We start from the raw sequence: 24,227 nt of genomic DNA, 5'->3' as shown, positions 1-24,227 counted from the left end.
CTACCAAGTGCAGAGGAGCGTGTGAAAATGAACAGAACAGGGAAGGGGCGTGAAGAGGCTCGCACACCCTGCCGTGCTGTGCCTGGGGGAGGCGCTGTCCTGGTTCTTACTGTACGCTGGCCTTTCCCATGGGCTGAGGTCACAGCCCAGGAGGGAGGCACCAACCTGTCCCACAGGAACTGCTTTTCCAAACAATAACATCAGTGCAGCCCAAGGCTCCGATGGCCGGGAAGCATGTCTTCCCTCCAACTCCCCCGAGAAGTGACTAAAGGAGGAGGAACAGATATTCCATCACTGGGTTTCACTCAGAGCAGTGATCAAAGTCACTTTCACTTGACCAAAGTCACCCAGCAAGACCCTGGCAGCACTGAGCTCCAACTTGGCCCACTCCGAGGAGTGGACACTGTCCATAAGGCTGTAGACCTATCCCTGTCCTACAGAAACAATAGATCATTTGTTCATTCATTTACTCATTCATTCATTCTGTGTGTGCCCTCACACTGTGCAAGGCTCTGGGGTTATACTGGAAGACAAAACACACAAGGTCCTGCCCACAAAGGGCTTTCAGTCATGCTGGCAACTGGTTGAAGAGTGGGAGCCTCCCTCCAGGGCACCATTTGCTAAGGGACAATGATGATGAGAGTTGGGCCTGGGCACAGGGAGAATGATGTTCCTGAAAAGGTACAGGACTGGTGGGGGAGGGAGGGAGTAATCCCCCAGGTTCTCACCACTCCCCAAAAAGGGCAAGAGTGAGGTCAACATAAGGCTTATCTAAACATCCATCAGCCACTTATTGAGCACCTACTGTATACCAGGTCTGTGTTAGATGCTGGAGACAAATAAATCAATGATCATTCCTGCCCTCAAAAAGCCCCCAGATCAAAAGGGAGACAAGGATGTTCAAAACTAACATCATAACAACAAGGATGGAGCCCAGTGTATTATGGGAGCAAGGAAGGGAGGGCCCTAACCCACATGGGGGTGCTCAGAGAAACTTCAGTGGGGAGGTACTCCCAGCACTGAGACTTAACAGATAAGGTGCTAACCAGCTCAGGTATACAGTGGGTGCTCACTAAATGCCTGCTAAATGAATGCCTGAGGGGTCAGTTAATTACAAAGCTTCCCTGGAGCAGGGGCAGTGCTGCCTTCGTCTCTGTGACCCGGGGCCTTGCACTGGTCCGCACATAGTAGGTGCTCAATAGACATTTGTTGAACAGGTGGCAAAGCTGTTCCAGGGCAGGGCCTGTGTGTCTTGTTCATCTGTGTCCTGCTCCCCAGCTTGGGGCCTCCATGGAGTAAGTGCCCAACAAACAATCGATCATTTGAATGAAGGCCAACCAAGCCCTACCTCCTCTTCAGGCCTCAACTCCACCTCCAGCTCCTCTCAGGCCATGGCCACTGCCACTGCCATGTCCTTTCCAGAATGTATCATTTACAACCCTAACCACCCCTCCAGGGACCTGGAGGCAGTAAAGGGCAGTGGTTAAGAGTATAGGATTGACTACCAAGGAATTGTTGGAGCTCTCATTCTGCTACTTCTTGGCTGTGTGTCCCTGGGCAAGTCTCTTAGCCTCTCTGAGCCTCAGTTATCCTCATCTGCAAAATGGGCAGGTGTAATAGGAGCTCCTTCATTGGTTTGCTGTGAGATAGCCCTCGTGAAGCATTTAGCTCAGTACCTGGTATGTAATAGGGGCTCAATAAATGTTAGTGACCACCCAGTGCTCCCTTTGTTTCATGATGATGAAAACCTTGCCACCTTGGAAACTTCACATGGAATGTTCTCTCTCCCTGGAACACTTCTCCCTGATCTTCCCAGAGCCATTTCCATCTGCTCTTTCAGGGCTCAGTCTAAATGTCCCTCCTGGACTGCAAGCTGCACACCAGCATATATCTGACACCCAGCACAGGGCCAGGCACATAGCAGACACTCAGTAAATATTTGCTGAATACAATGAATAGAAGAAAGAAGGGAGGGAGTGAGGGAAGGAGGAAGGAAGGAAGGCATGGCTCTCCCAACTCCATCATCAGCTTCTGAAGGAGAAATATCACCTTCCTCCTGTCTGCCTAGGACACCTCCTGGTGCTATGTACACAGCAAGCACTTAATCCATGCTTCCAGACAGATCTGAATCTCTGTCCAGTTCAGCACATCTTTCTGGGGCACAGTGGCCCTACAGGAAGGACTAGGAAGGCAGTAGCACACCCCACACAGAAGCTGGGCTTCAGAATCTGGAGTCTCAGTCTCCATTGCTCCAACTTGGTTGGTCTCACCTGACCCAGCCCACCTGCACTTGATTGTGCTTCTGCTTCCCCATCCCCACTGGCCCCTTTCCAGCTGGTCAAGTTCAGGTTTCAACATTCCCGCTTCCCATGTCCCAGCCGGCATCTCAGGGCCCGGTGCCACAGCAGGTCCCAGCTGCAGGCCAAGGGTTTCCCTCTTGTGACCGTATTAGGAAGTGAGTCCACTTTTTCCCTAACACTTTATATGGTCAGCCGTGGAGCCCTGAGCTCCCAAGGCCTCCGGCAGAAATGAGGAACAGTGGGGGAAGGTGGAAGAGATGCAGGCTTTAGGTCACAGAGGCCTGGTTGAACCTCAGCCTTGCCCTCATTGCCTGCGTGACTTGAGCAAGAGGCCAAACCCCTGAGCCTCTTCTTCCCCATTTATAAAACAATGGATAACAATACTTTCTTTACCAGGTTGTAGTGCAATGTTATGACTTTCTGAACATGTATCCTAGAGAAAGACCTGGTCCATCAAGAATGTGATCTGCTACAGCCTTGATTTTAAAGGGCAAAAAAGACTAGAAACAACCTAAATGCCCATCAGTGGGAGACTGGCTTAATAACTATGGCTCACTGCCCTTTAAAGGAATACATATGTATGTATTCAAATATACATATATTTGCCTCTATATGTATAAAATATTGCTGGAACGCTACATAAGGAACTGGTGACCACGGTTTCTCTAAGGAGGGGAACCAGAAGGTGAGGAATGGGGTTGAAAGGAAAAGTTCTAAAATATCCTTATATACTATTTTATTTACTATTTGCATGTGTTGTCTATTCAAAAAAAATGTTTTAAGTCTGAGTGGTTAGATAGTTGTGAACAGACACAAGAAAAAGCCACAAATAGATACATAAATAAGAAATTCCCCATCTCCCCCTCCCCGCCAGACCCTGACAACCACCATTCCACTCTCTGATTCTCTGAGTTTGACTATTTTAGATTCTCATGTAAATGGGATCCTGCGGGATTTTCCCCTCTCTCTCTGGCTTATTGCACTCAGCATAATGTCCTCCAGGTTCATCCCTGTTGTTACAAATGGCAGGATCTCCTTCTGTTTTAAAGCAGGGTTATTACATCATTCGGTGTATCTACCACCTTTCCTTCATCCATTCATCGTTGTAGAATCTATGTTACATATCTGCATCCAGCTCAAGTGTGCCTTATCTTCCTCCCCTCAGTTATCAATCAGCCTCAGGGAGAGGACTGGGCCCTGTGACTCTCAGCATCCCACAGAGAGGGAAGCAGGGGAGTCTGATCCGGTCCCTCCCCAGGCAAGTCTCGTCACCTCTCTGCCTCGGTCACCTCGTGCGCAGGGTGGGATGTGAGCTTCACTCTCGCCAGAGAGCTGGGACTTGGGACGGTAGCCAGTACAAGCAAGGCCCACCTCTTCACTGAGTTCCCTGTGCCTGAAACCCTTGTCTCATCTCCCAGCCCAACACCAGGGACAGAGCCGACTGCTAAGCAGTCATGAAAAATCCCAGGCAGAGAGAAGCCAGCCAACAGCAACAGCCAAGATAGCAAGAGAGTGCTGGACCAGGGATCAGAGCCACATGCATGCCCCACATGTGCCATCAATGATCCTTGGCAGCTCAGGCAAGAACCTGCATCTCTAAGACTAGGAGACGGGACCCTCTGGCTTCTACCTCTTCTAGACCCGAGAGGACAATACATCAGCCAGGACCTGAGCAAAAGTGCCTTGTTCGAAATGAGCCTTGCAGAATGGAAGGGAACGTTCTCTTCTTTATCAAGGGCAAAGTCGGCCACGGCCAGCTGCTTGAGCATCACCTGCCACCCACCCGTAATAAGGGCTGCTGCGCCTTCCGCTATCACGCGCCGGGTGAATAACTTGCTGTGCCCCCCATCTCCACCCCTGTCCTCCTTTATCTCCTCTGTCACGGACAACAGTTTCTATTTAAGTGATTAAACTGACCAGAAAGGAACGAGACAGCAGTGGACGTGTGGTCACAAGACTGAAAGGCTTTTCATCTAATCTGTCCAGAGAAGCGTAGCAGGAATTTGAAGATTTGATTCATGTTTTAATCTGCTGTCGGAAGATAGTCTGGGTCTTGGGACCTTCATAAGCCCCTCATTTTTCCTGATTTCTATTTGGGGCTCAAACATCTGTGTCAGAGCATAGCAGGCAAGATTCATATCCAGGCCCATCCTTGACCTCCTTGGATGAAGACGACTCATCTTGGACAGGAGACCCGCTCCCCTCTTGCTCCCTGCAGATTGGTGCCCTTAGAAATATCCACTCTGTGCCAAGAGCCCCAGGTTGATAATGCTTCCAAACAAGGAGTTTGACAAAAGGGACTTTCCCTGCTTAGAGAGCATCTTAGACTGTCCTTGGAGGGACTTCAGTACTCTGAGCCTCAGCTTGAATTAGCACAGCATCCACTGAATGAAGTATGCTCGTCTCATCTTACAGACTAGCATACTTCATTCAGTGGAGTTGTACTAATTAAATGAGATAAATAGGAGGCATTTATAGAATTATGAGTTGCTCCCCCGTTCCCCCTTGGCTCTTTAAAAAGAAAAAACCCATTGTAACCCCCTCTGAACAATCCATAGGAAGAATAGATCATTAATTATGGTACATCCATAGGATAGGTCACAAAGCCCATAAAGGGACATTCTGGCGTTATGAATGAGCAATGGGGATGCTCATCACTGACTTATATGTAGAAAGAAGAGCAGGTCCCCAGCCTAGGTGCACAGGCTTTTCAATAGGTAAACACGCACTATTCTCACATAGAAACACCGGGAATGCACCAACATCTTATCAGCTGTAATCTCTGGGGGAGGACTGATTTTTGTGTTTACTGTGCTTTTATGAATTTTCCAAATCTTCTGGAATAAATGTGCCTTATTTTCCTAATTAGGAAAAACGTCTGCAGGACAATTTTAGAGATGACAAGGGAGTTTTGTAATTTTCACATGGTAAAACACAAAGGGCAGGACCAGAGGGCCTAAAGATGGAGGTGACTGTTTCCATAAGTTTGCAGAGAATCCCAGAACATCTGTCTGGTAATAACAAAAATTACCATAACAGCAACAAAACTAATAAAAACAACACCTAGCATGTTGAGTGCCTACAACATGCCAGGAAGCATGCCAAGTGCTTTCTTTTCAGAGTAACCCAGTCTATGAGGCTAGTACTATTCTTGTGTTCATTTTACAGAGAAGGAAACAAAATTTCAGAGAAATTAGATAACTTGCCCAAGGGATTAACATACCCTTTCTGAGAGGCAAGATAGACAAAGGCTGGACTGGGGAACCCTCTGCCCACCAGTTTGGCTTAATGGGGTTACCATGTCCTTCTATATCCTGGGGAGCTGGCCCACCCCACAAGGAACCTGTACCCCTGAGTCACACATCATCTGGTCCAGACTGTCCCACAGAGCATTCTGTAGTGATAGGAATGTTCTACACTTGTGCTGTCACAGGTATACAGCAGCCATTAGACACAGGTGGCTGTTGGGCATTTAACATGAAGCCCAGTACAAGTGAAGAAGTGAACTTTTAAGAATTGATGCTTAATTAGTTTACATCTAAATTTAGTTAGCCACGTGTGGCCGGTGGCTACCATATTGGACAGTGCAGCTCTAGTGCACTCTGATCTGCACAGTCAACCCAGAGGAGTCCAGGTCGATCCAGGCGTTCCCATTTGGGACAGGGAAGGCCTCCACCAAACCTCACCAAGATCCTCATGTCTCCTACCTACTTGACTGCCAGGATGGACAAGCCTTCCCAAGGAGGTTAAGAGCTCTTCTTTATTTCCAAGATGGAGGAAGGGCAGGGAACTACTTCACTGAAATCCGTTGAGCACTGACCAAGCGCCTATGGGATTACATGGAATCTTTGGATCTCCTTTACATGGGGAGGGTGATTGTTCTCATTTTGCAGATGGGAAAACTGAGGCTTCAAGAGGTGAAATAACCTGTTCAATGTCACAGAACTAGGTAGGGCAAGGTGTATGGGAACCCAGGTCTGGACGATTCCATCCCATCTTGCAGCCTCTCTCATTGAAAACTTCAGCCTCCCAACCTGCACCCCGAAGACATCTCCAAGCCTCTCCCTTCCCTCAGGGGTGCAGGAGGCCAGCAAGAAGTGACTGGCTGCCCCAAGATACTCACGTATATGAGTCCTGAGAAGTACCTCTCCCTCAGGTTGTGCAGCACGGAGGCTTCATTGAGACACGTCAGCTCTGCCATGTCCTCCACCTTGGAGAACTTGGGCGGGTTCATCTTCTGGATATCATCTTTGCCGACCGTGACCTTCTTGCCATTCTCCACTAGCTCCACGATCACCTCATCCCCCTTCTCCTCCTTGATGCTGGCCGCCTCGAAGCCCTGCTTCTCCGAAGGGACCCATACCAGCTTCTTGGCAGCCCAGTCAGCCTGGGCCACTGGGCTGTTGATGAAGTTTTTGTCTACAAAGAGGAACTTCTCGTCATCACTGAGCTGGCCCTTCTGTGCCATGGTGCCTGGTTGATCTCCTGGGGAATAAGGCCACAGGGTCAGAATTAGACCAGAACCAAGCCCTAAAGACAGATAAAGCCCTCACCTCATCATGTCTGGGAATGCAGTCTGCAGAAACATTCCATAGAGTACAAAGGTGTTCCCTGTAGGATGGCTTATGTTGTCAAAAAATGGAAACAACCCAAAGGCCCTTCAGTAAAGGATCTCCAGGGGCTTCCCTGGTGGTGCACTGGTTAAGAATTTCCCTGCCAGTGGTTGAGAATCTGCCTGCTAAGGCAGGGGACACGGGTTCGAGCCCTGGTCTGGGAGGATCCCACATGTCACGGAGCAACTAGGTCCGTGAGCCACAACTACTGAGCCTGCGCATCTGGAGTCTGTGCTCTGCAACAAGAGAGGCCGCGATAGTGAGAGGCCCGCGCACCGCGATGAAGAGTGGCCCCCGCTTGCCACAACTAGAGAAAGCCCTCGCACAGAAATGAAGACCCAACACAACAATAATTAATTAATAAACTCCTACCCCCAACATCTTCAAAAAAAAAAAAAAAAGAATCTACCTGCCAATGCAAGGGACATGGGTTCGAGCCCTGCTCCAGGAAGATCCCACATGCCGCAGAGCAACTAAGCCCGTGCACCACAACTACTGAGCCTACGCTCAAGAGCCCACGAGCCACAACTACTGAGCCCGCGTGCCACAACTACTGAGCCCACGTGCCACAACTACTGAGCCCACGTGCCACAGCTACTGAAGTCTGCGTGCCTAGAGCCCGTGCTCCACAACAAGAGAAGCCACCACAATGAGAAGCCCAAGCACTGCAACAAAGAGTAGCCCCTACTCACCGCAACTAGAGAAAGCCCGTGCAGCAAAGAAGACCAAACGCAGCCAAAGATAAAAACAAACAAATAAATAAATAAATTTATTTTTTTAAAAAAGAAAAGGATCTCCATCATTGCCTGTTGTCCATCAACATGGCATGGGTACATAAACCATTATATTTTCATACAATGAAATGCTATCCAGGGGTTAAGATGCAAGAAGTATGTCAAGGTGTGTTGACACAGGAAGATATCCAAGTCTGATAGTTTACTGTAAAAATAAAAGGCGGGTCCTCAAATGGTTAAACAGAGAGTTATCATATGATCCAACAATCCCATTCCTGGGTATATACCCAAGAGAAATGAAAACACACCTCCACACAAAACTCATAAGTGAATGTTCATAGAAGCATTATTTCTAATAGCCAAGAAGTGTCAAAAAAAAAAAAAACCCAAATGTCCATCAACAGATGAATGGATAAATAAAATGTGGCCTCTCCATATAATGGAATATTATTCAGCCATAAAAAGGAATGGGGTACCGATATACACTGAGCATTAATGAATCTTGAAGACACTATACTAAGTAAAAGAACCTAGTCACAGAGGACCACATATTATATGATTCCACTTACCCAAAATGTCCAGAATAGGCAATCCATAGAGATAGAAAGTAGATTAGTGGTTGCCAACAGCTGGGAGAGAATTAGAGGGTGACAGAGAAGGGGTGCAGGGTTTCTTTTTGGGGTGATGAAAATGTTCTAGAATGTACTGCAATGATGGATGCACAATTCTGTGAATATGCTAGAAGCCATTCAATTGTACAGTTTAAATGGGTGAATTGTATGGTATTTAAATTATATCTCAATAAAACTGTTTAAAAATGAAATATAGGGAATATTGTAAAATAGTAGGTATAATAACCCATTTTATTTAAAAATATTTAGAATCCATATAGACAGAATGACTGGAGAAATATGCACTTATCAATATAGTTATGAAGGGATTTTTACTTTTTATGGGTTTTTTTGCCAATTTTTTATTGTGGTAAAATATACATAAGTATACTATCTTACTCATTTTATGACACTAAGTTCAGTGACATTAAGTACATTCATATTGTGCAAGTATCACCACCATCCAGCTCCAGAACTCTTTTCATCTTGCAAAACTGAGACTCCACACCCATTAAAGACTAATTCCTCATTGCCTCTTCCCTCCAGCCACTGGCAACCACCATTCTACTTTCTTTTCTTTTTTGTTTTGTTTTTTAAAATTTATCTTTTATTATTATTATTTATTTATTTTTGGCTGTGTTGGGTCTTCATTGCTGCACGTGGGCTTTCTCTAGTTGTGGCGAGCAGGGGCTACTCTTTGTTGCAGGGTGCAGGCTTCTTATTGCGGTGGCTTCTCTTGTTGTGGAGCACGGGCTCTAGGCGTGTGGGCTTCAGTAGTTGTGGCACACGGGCCCAGTAGTTGCGATGCATGGGCTGAGTTGCTCCGTAGCATGTGGGATCTTCCCGGACCAGGGCTCAAACCTGTGTCCCCTGCATTGGCAGGCAGATTCTTAACCACTGCGCCACCAGGGAAACCCTCTACTTTCTATCTCTATGAATTTCACTACTCTAGGAACCTCATGTCAGTGGAATCATACAGTATTTGTCCTTTTGTCACTGGCGTATGTCACTTAGCATAATGTCCTCAAGGTTCAACCATGTTGCAGCATGAATCAGAGTTTCCTTCCTTTTTTAAGGCTGAATAATATTCCATTGTATGGATATATGACATTTTGTTTACCCATTCATCTGTTGATGGACATTTGATTTACTTCCACATTTTCTCTATCGTGAATAATGCTGCTCTGAACATGGGTATACTTTCTATTACGTATTTTTGCCATACTTACAGTTTTATAACTTTTATTAAATTTATGATCAACAAAAATAGATACTTTAAAAACACCTTCAAATAGCCAATCCACATAAGAAAAAGATGTTCAGCCTCACTAGTAAATGAAGAAATACAAGGTGAAGCAGTGAGATAGTGCTTTTCACCCATAGCTTGGCTAAGGTGAGAACCACTGATAATATCCAGTGTTGTCAAGAGTGTAGGGTCCGGGCCTCTGCATACATCACCCTTACAGATGGAAAGTTCCTAAAATTCATGCACACCCCCTGACCTGCAATTCGATTGCTAGCAATTTAGCTTAAGGAAACTGAGAAGTGCTAACAGATGTATAAAAATGTACATTGCAGTGCTATTTGGAACAGCAAAACCTGCAAGCAATCCAAACGGCCTTCAGTGAGTGCCTTGTTAAATTACAGAGCATCCAGGCAACAGAATCCTATAATTCCACCCAAACTTCAAGATGTAGACTTATTTATGCCACGCAAAGATTTTTCCCTTTTGAACCCTCCTACACTGTTGGTGGGAATGGAAGTTGGTACAGCCACTATGGAAAACAGTATGGAGGCTCCTCAGAAAACTAAAAACAGAATTACCATATGATCCAATAATCCCACTCCTGGGAATATACCTAGACAAAACTATAATTCAGAAAGATACATGCACCCCTATGTTCATAGCAGCACTGTTCACCAATAGCCAAAACATGGAAACAACCTAAATGTCCATTGACAGATGAATGGGTAAAGAAGATGTGGTACATATATACAATGGAATACTACTTGGCCATAAAAAAGAACGAAATAATGCCATTTTCAGCAACATGGATGCAGCTAGAGATTATCATACTAAGTGAAGTAAGTCAGAAAGAGAAAGACAAATACCATATGATATCACTTACATGTGGAATCTAAAATATGGACAAATGAACCTATCTACAAAACAGAAACAGACTCACAGACATAGAGATCAGACTTGTGGTTGCCACGGGGGAGAGGGGGAGGGAGAGGGATGGACTAGGAGTTTGGGGTTGGTAGATGCAAATTATTACATTTAGAATGGATAAACAACAAGGTCCTAATGTGTAGCACAGGGAACTATATTCAATATCCTGTGATAAACCATAGTGGAAAAGAATATTAAAAAAAAGAATGTTAAAAAAAGAAGAAATAATAAAAGTGATAATTCATAGAGTTAATGTTGGTTACAGATTTGCACACAATTTTTGAACATCAAAAGACTATAAATTGGGCTTCCCTGGTGGCGCAGTGGTTGAGAGTCCGCCTGCTGATGGAGGGGACACGGGTTTGTGCCCCGGTCCGGGAAGATCCCACGTGCCGTGGAGCGGCTGGGCCCGTGAGCCATGGCCGCTGAGCCTGCGCTCCGCAACGGGAGAGGCCACAACAGTGAGGGGCCTCACTGTTAACAAAATTAACAAAAAGATTTTTCCCTTTCATCTTAACATATTTATTTGTCATTTACATGCTTTAAAATCCTCTCATTGTAAATGCACAATTCAATGATTTTTAGTAAATTTACAGAGCTGTGCATTTATCATGATGCTAAATTTTGGACCATTCCCATCATCTCAAAAGGGTTTCCTCATGCTGGTCTGCAGTCACTCTCTGTTCCTACCCACCACCCTCGGCAACCACTAATCTATTATCTGTCTCTATAGATTTGCCTTTTCGGGGCATTGCATATAAACGGAATAACACAATAGATGACTTTGGACCATGCAAAGATATTTCCGATATCTTTTTAGGTTAAAAACAATATGAATAAATGGAATACTCAGCAATAAAAAGGAACAAACTACACATAAAATAGACGAATCTCAAAAGCAAGCTTGGTGAAAGAAGCAAGACCCAGTCTACATGCTCTATTATTCCACTAATGTGTTAAGTCTAGAAAAGGCAAAACTATGGTGACAGAAAGCAGATCACTGGTTGCCAGAGGCTGGGAAGGCCACTGACCGCCAAGAGGCACAAAGGAAATTTGGGGGTGATGAAAACGTTCTATATCCTGATTATGGTGGTGATTATATAACTGTATACATTTGACAAATCTCATTGAGCTGTACACTTAAAAATCAGTGAATTTTTTAAAAAATGGTGAGTTATATGTAGATTATACCTCAATAAAGCTGATTAAAATATTTATAATAGAGTAATTCTTGTCATTTTATATGTCTGTGTATACATTTTTAAAAGTCTAGAAAACTACACACTAAAATATTTTATATGTCTGTGTATACATTTTTAAAAGTCTAGAAAACCACACGCTAAAATATTAAACTACACACTAAAATATCAATAAAGCTGATTAAAATATTTATAATAGAGTAATTCTTGTCATTTTATATGTCTGTGTATACATTTTTAAAAGTCTAGAAAACTACACACTAAAATATCAAACTAGGGTTCTATTTGGTCAAATATGGGACAAGAGTTGAAAGGTGAATATGTTTAAATCCGTGAGCTCATAATGATTAAAAAAAATTCACAAGTCATCCTTGTAAGATGCTGGGGAATCAACCCATTGTATTGAAAACTGGTAACGAAAAGGGGAAACTAAAACACTGATGCTGCCTTTCTACAAACTGTTCCTCAAGGTCACTAAATAATTGACAAGAAGTCTGTCTTTATATAAAACGTCAAGTCATTAAATGCCCTCTCAGCATGGGGAGCCCATTTGTGACAGATTCTCCATTCTGTTGTCTAGACGTGTTCATGAGACAAGGTGCTGAGGCAACAGACTCTTTATAGGCCAATCCAAGGGCCCATTCCAGACCCTCTGACCATACCTGAAGGAGCTGCCCTGCTCTAGTAGCACTTGCTCTCACTCAGCTCCTCCAACCGACCCCACCTCTCCTCCCCCCATCCACTGTTCGTTCCAAAGAACTAAGGTGCAAGCTGAGTTAGGATGTACAGTCACCAGGATGTACTGTGTGGTTGATCCCCCTACTTCAGCAGAAAACAATTCATAACTCCTTTGAATTCAAACATAATCTCCACACTTAGGCCAACAAATCCCACGGAGATGGAGTAACCCCCATATCCCATCAATGGGCCCCTGGAGCTGGGCAGCCACCTCCTAAAATGCAGACTTTGCAAGGCAAAAATCAGAGGGGCAGTTACTACCACTTTTCTCTTCTGGGGTGAAAATAACAATAATACAAACCAAAGGCTGCCAACAAATTCACTCAATCTCAAACTTATTTTAAAGTAAAAATACAAATTAAAAAAAAAACCAAAAAAAAAAACCCAAAGGCTGATTTGTTCAGAAGGGATGGTTATTTCTCCTGGGAGACCTGATCTAGTAGCTCATTTAAAAAAAAAAAAGATGGAGAAATGGGTGAATCATTCCCTAAATCTGAATAATCACTTCAGTTATTCCAAAAAGTGAACTAAAGAATCGTAGAGAATGTGCACTGTCCCAGGTTTAACAATCACATTTCCTGCATTTTTAAATTGTTATTGAATTTCTCTTGGGATGTAATGAGTCCATTCTCCCTTCACCTCACTTTCACTGTTTAAAAAAAAACAAAACAAACTACCTTCTACTTAGAAGAATTCCAGCCAATAAAGGTGGAAGAAATGATGAAACTAAAATGTAGCAATTTTGGAACTCTGAATAAAATAATGGGTCTTGACAATGACTATCAATGTTGCTAAAACATCAGACCATTGATTCTCAAACTTTCTTGTGCATCAGCTTCACCCGGGCAGTTGTGGAATCACAGATGGCTGGGCCCACCCCAGAGCTTCCGAGTCAGTAGGTCTGGGATGAGCCCAAGACCTGCATTTCTAACAGGTTCCCAGGTGATGCTGAGGATGCTGGCCTGGGGTCCACACTTTCAGACCCACTGTATTAGATGAAAAGCAGACGGCAAACTTTATAATGGATGGATCAGGCTGGCACCACCTACACCTACTCATTAACCTTAACATTGCAAAAACAAAGTCAATCAGAGGTTACGTGCCTCCAGAGGGGTTGCTCTAGGAAGTGCCACCACCATCAATGAAATATTCTTACAAAAAGGAAAATGGGGTGGGGTTGGGGGACCGAAGCCAACAAAGCCTCTGGATCTAACACCTATTTAAGGGAAATGCGGGGCACAGGGAACATGCCAAACAAGGTCACGGGCATGTGACAAAGCCCACAAGGTGGGAAAGCATAGGACAAACGACTCAGTTTCTTTAACAGGTAAAGTATTTTTAAAAAGGGTAACCTATAGATTAGAAAGGACTTTGGGACCCACAAAAGAAATGGGAGGAGGGTGGGGTGAAATGATTGGCCTCATATGGAAGGTGAGTGACAGGAACCAAGGGGTACGTCATACTGTTCTCTCCACTTTTGCATATGTTTGAAAATTTTCATAATGAAAAAGCCTAACAAGTACAATAAAAGACAAACACTGGTAGAGGCAGAGAAAGAACTCCCCTATCCTGTCAACATGCACATCCACACACGGAGCAAATCAGAAATAAAGGTACATTTTGCTGTCTTAAAAAGCCACGCTTTAGGGACTTTCCTGGTGGCGCAGTGGTTAAGAATCCGCCTGCCAATGCAGGGGACACGGGTTCGAGCCCTGGTCCGGGAAGATCCCACATGCCGTGGAGCAACTAAGCCTGTGCGCCACAACTACTGAGCCTGCGCTCTAGAGTCCGTGAGCCACAACTACTGAGCCTGCACGCCTAGAGCCCATGCTCCGAGAAGCCACCGCAATGAGAAGCCCGCGCACCACAACAAAGAGTAGCCCCTGCTCGCTGCAACTAGAGAAAAGCCTGCGCACCACAAGGAAGACCCAACACAGCCAAATAAGTAAATAATTGAATAATTTTTTTAAAAAAAGCCACCCTTTAAATGAAAATCTTTGAGCAACTGAATGTAATTGTCAGAAAAATAAAAGTTTACTTGACAACCCCTCCGAAAAGAAAAATGGATGAGCTAATCAGGGAAATTTGAACACTGACTCAATATGTTTTATCCTAGGGAATTGGTTAAATTCTTTGGTGTGAAAATGGTACTGTGATTTCACCTATTTAGAGAGTCCTTTCCTTTTAGAGAAGTATTTCCTTTTAGAAGATCGTGAAGGGACTTCCCTGGTGGCCCAGTGGTTAAGAATCCACCTGCCAATGCAGGGGACACGGGTTTGAGCCCTGGCCTGGGAAGGTCCCACATGCCATGGAGCAACTAAGCCCGTGGGCCACAACTACTGAGCCTGAGCTCTAGAGCCCGCGAGCCACAACTACTGAGCCTGTGTGCCACAACTACTGAAGCCCGCGTGCCTAGAGCCCATGCTCCGCAACAAGAGAAGCCACCACAATGAGAAGCCCACGCATCACAACGAAGAGTAGCCCCCGCTCGCTGCAACTAGAGAAAGCCCGTGGGCAGCAACGAAGACCCAACGCAGCCATAAATAAATAAAAAAAAAAAGAAAATCATATAGTATTTATAGATGAAATGATAAACCTGGGGTTTACCTCAAAATAATCAGGGCAGGGAGGAAATTTGGGTGGAGGCAGGATCGGCCCAGTGTTAATTGCTGGAGCCTCATGATGGAGTACCTGTAGGAGGGTTAAACTCTTCTGTCTACTATTTCATGACTGACATTTTCCTTAAAAGGAAAGATATTACTACGCAAAATTTATAAAACTATCTTCTACATGTAAGCAATGCCAATATCACACCACCTCCCACTTGGCTGTATGTCATACCCAGGACAGAGTTTTTTGAACACCGAACAGTGATACTTAACACCCCTGGCCTCCTCACAGGCCCTGGGCTAAATCCTTCACATGCAGGATCATCGAGCGACACCACCACAGCCTTAGGAGTTCCGTTTGATGGTCAGCTCCACCTTACAGACATGGAAACTGGGGCTCAAAGAGGTGAAGGAATCTGCCTGAGGTCACACAGCTAAAAAGTGGCAGAGCTGGGCTTCCCTGGTGGCGCAGTGGTTGAGAGTCCGCCTGCCGACGCAGGGGACACGGGTTCGTGCCCCGGTCCGGGAAGATCCCACATGCCGTGGAGCGGCTGGGCCCGTGAGCCATGGCCGCTGAGCCTGCGCGTCCCGAGCCTGTGCTCCGCAACGGGAGAGGCCACAACAGTGAGAGCCCCGCGTACCGCAAAAAAAAAAAAAAAAAAAAAGTGACAGAGCTGGGATCCGAACCCAGGTCTGATTCGAAGCCTGTGCTCTTCTGTCTCCTACACAAGCTTGATGGGCTTGTCAGAAGCTCAGTGGAGTATTTGCAATCAATGAACCGACCCTTTAAGGCACCTAGCACAGTGACCGGCACATAATAAACATTCAAAATGGGACCCAAATCAGATAAAGTGAACTATAACTCCACACCGCGATGAGAACAAACCTCACAAACACTTGTGTGAAAGAAGGCAAACCCAAGAAGGACATACTGTGTGATTCTGTTTGCAGGCAGGACGTGAAGATGCTGCGAGCTCAGTTCCAGACCATCTCAATAAAGCAAATATCACAATAAAGCAAGTCACATGGATATCGTGGTTTCCCAGTGCTTATAAAGGTTATGTTTACACTATGCTGTCATCTATTAAGTGTACAACAGCATTATGTCGACTGTCTAATTATATCAACATACGCACCTTAATTAAAAATACTTGATTGCGAAAAAATGCTAACCATCATCTGAGCCTTCAGCGAGTCATAGTAGCAACAACAAAACCACTGATCACAGGTCACCATAACAAATATTGTAATGAAAAAGCCTTAAATATAGCAAGAATTACCAAAATGTGTCACAGAGACACAAAGTGAGCAAATGCTGTTGGAAAAATGGCACTGATAGACTTGCTCGACACAGATTTGCCATAAGCCTTTAATTTGTAAAAAAAAAAAAACAAAAAAACAACACAGTATCTGTGAAGGGCAATAACATGAGGTGTGCCTGTATATGAGGTTCAAAACCAGGCAAATCTAACCTAAGGTGGTAGATGTCAGATGTTGTAACTGGAAGTGTAGGACGTGATGGGGGTGTGTGGGGCTGATGTTCTGTTTCTTGATCTGAGTGCCAGTTACATGGGTGTGCCCACTTTGTGGAAATTCACCGGGCTGCATACCCACAGGGAGGTGTACTGTTCTGATATAAAGTACACTTCAATGAAAAAAAATTTTTTTTCTTTTTATCTTTAATTACGGTAAAATACACATAATAAAATTCACCACCTTAAGCACTTAATTGTGCAGTTCTGTAGTATAAGTACAATCAACGAAAAGTTTTTGAATGGTAGCCGAGTATACTCAGGAGGGTGGGGAGACATGTTTTATTTGTTTAGGGCAGCATGACAGCTAAGTGGGCTCTTTCTAATTACGATGTTGCTGAGTTGCCTTACAAATCAGAAAAAAAAGCAAAAACTACAACAGAAAAATAAAAGGACAGAGGAATTCCCACTGCCACGAACCCTGCCTAATCTAGGACTCAAAAATGCAAAGAAGATCAAGCACAAAGATTCAGTCTCTGTCCAGAAAAAGGAGAGAGGCTGGGTTGCTTCCCATGTCTTTGAAGCCTGACAGTCACGATGTGTGAAATCTGTTTTGGTCAAAAGAAAGAAGGAAAAGGGAAGAGGAGCTTGGCTTCACCCTAGAATGGCATTTCTCAGAGTGTGTTCCTGGGAACCCTAATCCCTCAAAATATTTGGGGTGGGGTGGGGCAGGATTCAGAGAGGTTGAGACACTCTTCAGAAATCAATTCTGGGGACTTCCCTGGTGGTCCAGTGGTTAAGACTCTGTGCTTCCAATGCAGAGGACGCGGGTTTGATCCCTGGTCAGGGAACTAAGATCCCACATGCCTTGAGGCACAACCAAAAAAAAGAGAAAGAAATCGATTCTGTGGTCAAATCCATTTGAAAAGCGCTACACATCTACCCACCCCATCATTAAGAGGGAGAACTCCCATCGGGATATCCGAGGTCCTGACATCTGAAAGCTATTTCACTCCTTTGAGCCCATGGCTCTCAAAAACATTTAGCCGCAGACCTCTTTTCCCACCAAACACTGATTAAATCCCATAGATTTGTCCTTGAGAAAATGTGGTGAGCCTAGCAAATTAATATTATTAATATTAGTAATCATAGCTGCTGCTCTATCTTATTGAATGCCAGCTATTAACTCATTTAATCCCCTCAAAAAGGCTACGAGAAGCACCATTACCTCTGGTTTACAGATGAGGAAACTGAGGCACAGAGAGGTTAAGTAACTTGCCCATCATGGCACAGCTAGTTATGGTGGAATCTGAATAAAGATATACTTTCAAAGTGATCTTTTCTGCTTTGTCTACCTTCTTTGAAATAGGGAGAGAACTTGAGGACTGAAAGAAATACAGACACACACAGGACACACCCCGCATCGGTCTGCGGCAACTTGAAGTCTCCAGATAACTTGGTTTTATTGCCGCAAGGACTTGCCTCAGCGTGCACCCAGAGCCTTGAGTTTTTAAAATTTGGGGTAGTGGACAATCAGGCAAAAAGTGTCAGGTCAGACATTAGGTGAGGCACAGGGGGGAACGCAAAGCACTTTGCAAGACGGCAGCAGTGATCAGAGAGCACAATTCTCCATGCACTGAATGGAAGGAAAACTTGGTCTGCACCTCCCTGCTGCTAGAGCAGGGCTTCTCTCAACCTCGGCACGCTGACATTTGGGGCTGTTGACATTTGGGGCTGGATAATTCTTTGTTGGTGGGATAGATGGTGGGCAGAAGCCATGTAGCAGAGGGGGAGTGGTGGGCAGGCCGAGAGTGGGGGGGAGGGGGACTGTCGCATGTAGTTTAAGGCCATTAGTAGCATTTCTGGTCTCTACCCAATAGATGCTAGTAGCACACCCTCCCCACTCCAGTCATGACAACCAAAAATGTCTCCAGATATTGCCACATGTCCCCTGGGGGGAAAAATTGTCCCAACCAAACTGGAATGCCAAGTGTAGAAGGTCACATGGGTGGAGTGTGGGCACATGAGAGCAGAAAAGAGACAGACACCCAGACAGCCGAACCTCAAGGAGACTCCCCACCGACCTGGTTTCTTCCTCTCAAGCCTTCCTCCCCCACCACCCCCCGTCCAATGTCCTGCATCAGCTCTGAGAGCTGAAAGGACACCTTCAGGATCATTATACAGGACTGACGGATACTACCTACAGTTCATGATCAACGGCCTTAGCAATGCCTGACACTGCCGAGTGCGTCGGCTCCATACACAGTCCTGTATTCCTCACCAACAACACCCAGCTTCGTTCCTTGAGCGCAGACAAGCTGTTCATTAGCCTCTGTAAGACCACAGGGGTGCAAGTCCCCGTTCTGCGCCGAACCTGCTGGGTGAATCTGGGCAAGTTACTCTCCCTCTCTGGGCCTTGTGCTTTTCATTTGGGGATAGAAATGTGGAGGGCTGGCTAGCTGTAACATTTTTGTGTGTGTGTGTGTGGTACGCGGGCCTCTCACTGTTGTGGCCTCTCCCGTCGCGGAGCACAGGCTCCGGATGCGCAGGCTCAGCGGCCATGGCTCACGGGCCCAGCCGCTCCACGGCATGTGGGATCTTCCCGGACCGGGGCACGAACCCGTGTCCCCTGCATCGGCAGGCGGACTCTCAACCACTGTGCCACCAGGGAAGCCCCTAGCTGTAACATTTTATGATAACTGTGATTCCAGATCAAAGTGTTGAAGTTGAACCAACTGAGAATGTTTAACTATTTTAGCTTGTTTTAGCATCGGTTTTATTTTCCCCAGGGGAACTCAGGGGTAAAAGATCTTGCCCCTTCTGCTTCTCTATTAAAGGAAAATGAATAAAATACCCCAGAGCCCAAACAGTAACAGGATTTGCACATCATCAGACCTAGTTAACAGCTTCCCTCAGTACTTTACTGCCAAGATTTTAGACCAGAGACACCAACCCAAATGTCCCTGGGGTCAGGTGAGCAATGCAAGGTGACCCAGGCTGGAGGTGGCTGGACAGAGCCCTCTGGTCCTGCCCAAAGAGCGTGGCAGCTTCTCAACTCCCGTTGGGGTGAGTGAGAATGTGGGCCCTGCATTGCCAGATTTCCAACAGACCCCAAAGTCTGCATTTAGGAATGAAATACCCACCCCTAAAGTTAAATCACTGCACATTCTGAATGCCATGCAGGCAAAATGAAAACACTCTGGGCTTGATCTAGAACACGAACCACCGGCTGGCAGGACCTCTGCAGAGGAGCAACTATTTCAAGGTCTGGCCCAGGTGTGGGAGGAGCCAAAGTGGAGAGGGAAGCAGGAAGGGGGTGGGCCCCCCAGATTCACCAGATCTCCAAGCCCCAAACTGTCCCCACGAGTAATCGGGACTCTAAATCTGTCATTAATAATAGGCACAATTATCACTGTGCTCTTTCTATTCATGGGATATCGGGCCAGGCAATCTATTATATACACCATCTTGCTATGTCTCCTAAGCGTCCAGCAAGGTGGGCATTATTTATTATTCCTATAAGACTATGGAGGTCCCGGAAGGTAAGTGAAAGTAAAGGCTTTTGCTTATAAAAGTTGGAGCCGAGATCTGAACCCAGATCTGACACCTGATCTACTCTTAGCAAAAAGTCTCTTCCTTGCTTGAACTTCCTTGCATGGACTGGTCCCCGTGCCACTCCCCCACCAGCTGCACCCCCTTCTGATATCTGCCTAACTCATTAGAATACTGTTTTTAAAGTACCTCCAGAAGGAAGTTCTTATAATCAGTAAAGCTAAATTATTTTTACCTCCCCAAGAGAACTTGGTTAGCAAGAGGTCTGGTGGCTCTCACAGAGGATGCTTTGAGGATTAGAGAGAACTAGCCATTTCTGGCCCTAAAAGCCCTACTGTGTCTTGTGTCTTGCAACTCTGGCTTACCACAACTTAAAAGAAATGTAGTCTCCTATATGCCCATTTGAAGTTTAAATTTACAATGTCTTTAGAGGACTGTGTAGCAATATCTATCCATTTTCAATGTGCATGCTCTGTACTTAGCAAATTACATTGCCGGGAATTTATCCTACAGATAAACTCATGTAATTAGACATAAATAGATACACAAAGATGGTCCCTGAAGTCCTGTTTATATGGTGGAGTGAAGCTGGTATGTTTCAATAAGAGGTTGTTTCAGTAAGATGCTATCCTTCCACATAATAGAATATTATGCAGATGATAAAAAGAAACACCACAATGTGCTGATATAGAAAGATGAAGATATGTAATCAAGTGAAAAAAAACACCTAATTTACAATGCCAATATTCGTGCAAAAGAGGAAGATTTGACATAGAAAAGTTTTGGAAAGATGTGCAAGAATACATTAACCATGTTTATATCAATATCTAAAGATGGGGAAGAGCGGAGAGGTGGGGAAGGAGAAAGAGGGTCAGGAATTCTACCTGGAGACCAGGGAATGGCTATAATGACCCACAGGGGTCTCAGACACTGGCCCCTTCAGTGATTCTGTATCGTCTGCTGCATGCTTCACCAGCAGAGGGAAGGAAGTTCAAGCCTGCATGGGTGAGCAGGAGGCGAGCACTATGGTCCTTCCTCAGGGACTTTAATGAGGGCTGTTCCTCCTTAACCCCCAAATCACTGATGCAACTCAGAGATGCCCAACTTCCCCCTGCAGGAACAACGGGCAGCGCTAGCTTCTTCCTCCATCATCTGATCCCTTACAAAAGTTTCTTCAAAGTCAACTATTCAAAACAGAACAAAACAAAAATTTCCTTCAAATTCCGACTTGGCCTTTTCCAAACTCAGCCTTTCCCCCATGGTGTGGCCATAGTTAACTGTGTTTAAAGGTCAGGGGTAGAGGGAAGAGACCCCTGGTAGCAAAAGAGTCACCGTGGAAGCCAGACAGCCTCCTCCCACTCACAGGTGAGCTCTTAAAAGGTGCCCTCGAGACCCTAAATGAATTAAAAAAGGGCCAATAAACCTGGTATCAGTCATGTTCCTGACACAGGTGAGGAAGTGGGTCTATATTCGAGTGGAAGAAGAATAGGAACTGAGTTTATGAAAAGACATTACACAAAAAGAAAATTAAGGGCAAGTTTCTCTTTTACGGAAAGACTATACCATAGGGTTCCTGGTTCTGCCAAGTACCAGATGGGTTACACTGAGCAAGATCCTTAAGGTCTCTGGTCATGTATGTTATAAATAACCATCCACAGAAGTTCACCAGGGGCCAGACACTGTGCTAAATCCTTCATATGCATGATCCCCTTGAATCCTCCCAAAAGGGCAATCCCTTAGGCTCTGCAGTTAGAAAGAGCTAGGTCTATAGAATCTTGTCTTCCTCATTGGCTAGTCGAGCTATCTTGAGCAAGTTATTCAGACTCCACATTTGTAAAACAGGGCCAATAATAATAGCATCCATTCCAAAGGGCTGTTGTAAAGACTTGGAAACATGATGCCTGTAAAGGATTCAGTGTGTTGTCCAGCAAAAGTGATCAACTAACATTAGCTATTCTCACGAGCCCCATTTTATAGATGGGAAAACTGAGGTTTGGGAAGGTCAACCTGCATGATTTCTAAATTTGCTTGTGATGTTTTCGGATTCCAGTGGACTTAAAATTGGATGTGGTTTTCCAGAAAAATCTAATGTGTACCCAATTTTAGAAGTACATGGTTGTGCCTAACAGCATAAAATCCACCTGTTTGGATTCAATACACTGAGGAAAGGAGAAGACAACTTTCCCACCCCAAAAATAAAACTTCCAAATAAGAGAGAGTAGGGAAAGGTAATCCCCCTTTCCTCCCAAATGTTTTCTCCTCTGGACTCCCCCACTTGTTCCCAAAGGGGAAGGACAAGGGCAAAGAAATCTCCAGAGGCATGACCAACAAAGCTGCAATACAAGGCTAATTTGTGAGGGGGCCCGAGGATGGCCTCATGGAAAACGCTACCATAAATGGGCATGTTTGCCTCAATCTCAGCCCTCACACAGAAAAGTAAGGATAACAAATCCATAACAAATACCTTGTACGGAATAACACGTCTAATTCAGACATGATAATAAGATACACAGTGTTTACGAGCCCTAGAAGCTTCTCGAGGAAGGCCCGGCTAGTTCACGTTTTGGACTCTTGGGATGGCAGCCCACCTAATCTAGTCATCGGGCCAACTAGATGACCCCGCCACAGGGGACAAACAGTGCATTTTATTTTAAATTTGAAAAAAGTCAGTTTATGTTTTCTTCAAAGAGATGATAAGCACTTGCCTTACTGGACACATCTGGTCCCATCAGAAACCTGATTCCAACAGAGTTTTTGTTCATGGTAAAGAAAAAAGATGGCGGGGTCAGGGGTATAGAATTAGCATCAGACAGACACAGGAATGGGATCCACCACTTGTTAGCTGTGAGACACTGGGCAAATTACTTAACCTCTCTGAGCCTCAGCTACCTTGTATACTAAACAGGCATCATAATGACTCCCTTAAAAGGTTGTTGCAATGATTAAATGAGATCAATTAAGTCAAATGCTGCTACAGTGCATGGCACATAAGTGCTCTGTCAATGGTAGTTTATCTCAATGCGAAAGCACCAAGGAAAGACTGCATTTCCTTCCATGGATCTTCAATATCCTATTTCACACACTGCTATCTAATGACTTTCAGTTCTGCTGCTTTAAGCTCCTTCTCTGTATAAAATGGCCACTTTGCAATTTAATCTATCTATTCTTAATACTGTAGTAAATGCTCCCTTTCTTGGGGTTTCTAAATATTTACTTTTACTTCTTGATAAGTATGGTTTTGAATGGTGCCTTTCCTCAAGCAGCCAAATCCCCACCAGCTCTCAGTGCAGAGAGAGAACATACAACAGGCAGTAGCCACTTTCTCTCACTTTGCCCACTTAGTAGGACATGAGAGTAACATGTGTACTGGATGCTCTGCAGGAAATCCCAGCCCAATCTTAGCTAATGCACCTGCAGACTTTGTAAGCAAATGTGGACTCTGGCACCCTTCTGAGTATTTGAGGCCCTTGGGGTCAACCTGGATGAGATTTTTAAAAATCTGGAGCGGGGGGGTGTGTCTGGAAGAAAATCAAGCTGTAATAAATAAACTGGATCATAACCAGCTTATCACTCAAGGGTTATCAGCAGGCATCCTCTAGAGTGAGGAAAAAACACTCCCCTTTCTGCCCATGTGTTTTTAACTGATATAATTAACAGAACTAAGCAAGCTCCACTGGAAGCCATACTTTGCCTGCCTATGTGATAGGAAGTAACTTTTCAGTGAAGCTCAGCTGCACCCTTTTTGTGGCCAGAATAAAAGAAGCCTGGCTGTTCAAGCCAGACCTCTGTGATTTCTAAGGGAGCACATCTCTCAGATTTGCCTCATAACAAGAATCATCTGGGACTCATATATATAGGGAACAGTTTTTCTGAAGATTCTAGTGTAACCGAAGTTGGGCCCGGGCATTATTTTTAATAAGTACCCCCAAGGTGGTACTTATCATTGGTTACCTTGGGAGATGCTGGTTTGGGGGAAATCTAGGATGATGGGGCAGAGAGAAATGAAAATTGTGAACCCCCAGCCCCATAGTCCTTAAGAAGAGGTCAACAGATGCTCCTCACTGCTCCCCAGCCCCTGTAGGATGTCTTCTAGGATCCTTAAACCCTCTACTCAATTTCCCTTCCCCCACCAGGACCACATACTTACAGATCTCCAACTTGGGGGAGAGCGGAGAAGAAACTGGATGGAGAGCTCCTATCTGGCACACCTCCCAGGCAGGGGCGTC

At 45.0% G+C, this 24,227-nt stretch overlaps 1 protein-coding gene across 2 annotated transcripts in view; it reads right to left on the bottom strand.

Annotated features, from left to right (window-relative positions):
* MYH11 (myosin heavy chain 11) overlaps positions 1–24,227 on the bottom strand; it is a 128,324-nt gene extending 104,097 nt beyond the window's left edge. For both annotated transcript variants that reach the window (XM_082669750.1, XM_082669751.1), the window contains exons 1-2: positions 24,149–24,227; positions 6,424–6,785 (exon numbers count right to left, since the gene is read on the bottom strand). In XM_082669750.1, the coding sequence (XP_082525876.1) occupies positions 6,424–6,768 (345 nt within the window). In that variant the 5' untranslated portion in view covers positions 6,769–6,785; positions 24,149–24,227. The remainder of the gene's footprint in view (positions 1–6,423; positions 6,786–24,148) is intronic.

The sequence above is a fragment of the Grampus griseus genome, assembly GCF_964374135.1.
Source record: "Grampus griseus genome assembly, chromosome: 14".
NCBI lineage: Eukaryota > Metazoa > Chordata > Mammalia > Artiodactyla > Delphinidae > Grampus > Grampus griseus.
This window is presented reverse-complemented; position numbering and strand designations above follow the sequence as displayed.